This window comes from Penaeus vannamei, chromosome 6 (assembly GCF_042767895.1).
Source record: "Penaeus vannamei isolate JL-2024 chromosome 6, ASM4276789v1, whole genome shotgun sequence".
Classification (NCBI taxonomy): Eukaryota; Metazoa; Arthropoda; class Malacostraca; order Decapoda; family Penaeidae; genus Penaeus; species Penaeus vannamei.
Genome location: NC_091554.1, coordinates 25325031 through 25327530, shown reverse-complemented (window position 1 = coordinate 25327530; position 2500 = coordinate 25325031). Strand labels below are relative to the sequence as shown.

The following is a 2500-nucleotide window of genomic DNA, read 5'->3' as shown; positions in this document are numbered from 1 at the left end:
ATATATTACGACAGCTCTGTCCAATTGTGACTGAAACTTATAACGAGGTAAAGTTGTCACTTCTATTCTCTATGAAAGCGGAAGTTCTGACAAAAGAAAACCTTACCTCATTATAGTTAGATCTTCCCCTCTTTGCTTCAAGTGACATTTTTATGAAAGATAAAGAATCGTAGTAGGGCCACTTGGACTTGGGCCCTTCTGATCCTGAACTAAACTTCCTTTCCATCATCTTCCGGTGTTCCGCGTTCCACTGGTTGCGGAGATTGTGTATTTTTCTCTGGACTTCTGGCACATCGACACCAGCACTCTCAGCCATTTCCTTCCAGGCGTTATTTTTGTGTTCCCGGTCCTTAAATTCCGGGCAAAACACGTCCCACAGAGATGGCTGCTTCTCATATTCATCTATCAACTTTCGGGTCATTTCGTTACTCCAATCCATCGCAAAAGCACGGCAGAACTGCACCGGGTTGAAGCGTCTGTCGAGAGATGGAAAAAACACTCTGTTTATGTTTCCGAGAGATGTGTCAGAGAGTGTCCGAGAGTTGCTCTCCAACATTTCAGTTATTACGCTTTTTTCGGACCACTGAGAAGCTAAGGTCACAAATACGTTTAAGTCATACTATCAAGTATTCATATTTAGTTTCTCAGGTCAGTTCAATGCATTTAACAGTGTATTAAATGAGAAATATCATGTGAAGGGAAAAGATGCCAGATGTTTCTAGAATCGCGCCACCTATAAGTGAAGTTGGAAAATAGGGGAAACTATTATACTTTCCATCTCTTTTGTGCACTAATACATTTTGGGAACTAATACACCTATTGAAGATTCTTCAGGAATTTAGTAAATTATTAATTATACTAATAACTTTTCTGATAAAAATGCTTTCATACATAAGTTTACCTATATATCTATAGTACTTTGCAGGTGTATCATGCAGGGAAATGCAGTTTGTTATAAGCAAATTTGTTACCAAAACAGCATGAGACATGCAATGAAAGAAATTTAAATTTATTTTGATTATAAATCAAAGCGCACTACAACTTTCTTGTAATAAAGCAAGCGAGGACGACTACTTTTCTATACAAAGCTCTATTGCTTTACAATAAGATTGGTTTGGATATCGTAATTATACATTACCATCGATAGTTTGTCCAGTTTATCCGCCCATTATTTAACTTTATCTTTTAATCTAAGCTTTTGCACGTGAAAAAAATATTGCACAATGTGTTCTCAGGTAGGTTCCTCTCAGATACATACACTCGCGCGTTCTTTCCTTTTAGGAAAAGCCCCAAGGAAATTAAATGCATGTTCTCCGTAGCCCAACTGAGTTAAATTCCCTAGAATTGCCATGTTATTACAGAATCATTACCAAGAAAAGTGTAATTATTTAATGGAAATGCGCCTTTTCAAATTTGACGAAGTCTACCGTTGATTCAGTTATGAAAGTGTCAGGAATTCCTATCTTGAAGAGAAAGATGGACCTCACAACAATTAAAAATTTCATATTCGATAAACTTCCTTTACGTGCCATGATCTTACCCAAGTGAATAAATATACATCATACACCCTCCCGTTATTGCATGATGCACCCGCACCTCCCACCCCGTAGCCACCCAACCACCTCGCGTTCGGGCTCCTTCACCATCACACGTTATTGGAACCTGGATGACGTCACATCCCTCATCAGCCAATCATATTCGAAACCACTCGAGTAGCTACAATGACCTCACGTCACCACCAACCAATCGCATTCGAAACCACCCGAGGAACCCCTGTGACGTCATGTTCCCACTGACCAATCACATTCGAAAGCCCCGAAACCGTTTCTGTTATGGTGTCGAGCGAGGACGCAGAAGACAGTCTTGGAAATGTCGAGTCGTGTTGGCGTGAACCTCCGTGCGTCAGCGTATTTACATCAAGGTGACAGAAAGTATATGGAAGATGAATTCCAGGTGGCATATCAGAGAACCCACGACAAAAAGGATATCGAGTACGCCTTCTTTGGGATCTTCGATGGCCACGGCGGGAAGGAGGCAGCGCACTTCGCCAAAGACAATTTAATGGACAACATCGTGAGCTTAAGAGCTTTTTGGTCAGACGACGATGAGGACGTGTTGGCGGCAATTAAGGAGGGCTTCCTACAGACGCACATGGCTATGTGGAAAGTCCTTGGTGAGTTACGAGGGGTGGAGGGGGACGTAAACAAACAGACATTTTTTCTCTCACGTTGCTCCTCGCGGATTTTATTTTGAATTTGCCTCGCTTCTCATAGAGACTTTATTTCCAGTGCCTTTCGATTAAGACCATTTCGTATGTTGATTTTGCAGTTCTTAAATGGGAATAATCATGTCTAACACTTTATTTTCTTCCTTTCAGCATTTACTCAGGTTTCCCTTCACATGATACTGTTATTATCAGTTAGATAAAACGTTACTTTTTGATTTATGATCACTACTGAATTTGATATCATTGTGTATATAATTCGTCATAAATTGCAAT

General features: G+C 40.3%; 2 protein-coding genes across 3 annotated transcripts in view; one reads left to right on the top strand and one right to left on the bottom strand.

Moving 5' to 3' along the window:
- Positions 1-1292, bottom strand: part of LOC113823295 (uncharacterized) — a 3088-nt gene extending 1796 nt beyond the window's left edge. Inside the window, exons 1-2 of one of the 2 annotated variants that reach the window (XM_027375914.2) lie at positions 1139-1292; positions 107-476 (exon numbers count right to left, since the gene is read on the bottom strand). In XM_027375914.2, coding sequence (XP_027231715.1) covers positions 107-439 — 333 coding nt within the window. In that variant the 5' untranslated portion in view covers positions 440-476; positions 1139-1292. Of the gene's footprint in view, positions 1-106; positions 572-1138 lie in introns of those variants that run through there. The other variant, XM_027375913.2, reaches the window with a different exon arrangement.
- Positions 1293-1757: 465 nt separating this feature from the next.
- On the top strand, positions 1758-2173 carry LOC138862018 (protein phosphatase 1D-like; the record flags this gene model as incomplete). Its single annotated transcript, XM_070122770.1, is given in 1 exon segment — positions 1758-2173. A coding segment is annotated over 1 exon segment (304 nt), but the record flags the coding sequence as incomplete, so codon positions are not given.
- Between the last annotated feature and the right edge of the window lie 327 nt (positions 2174-2500).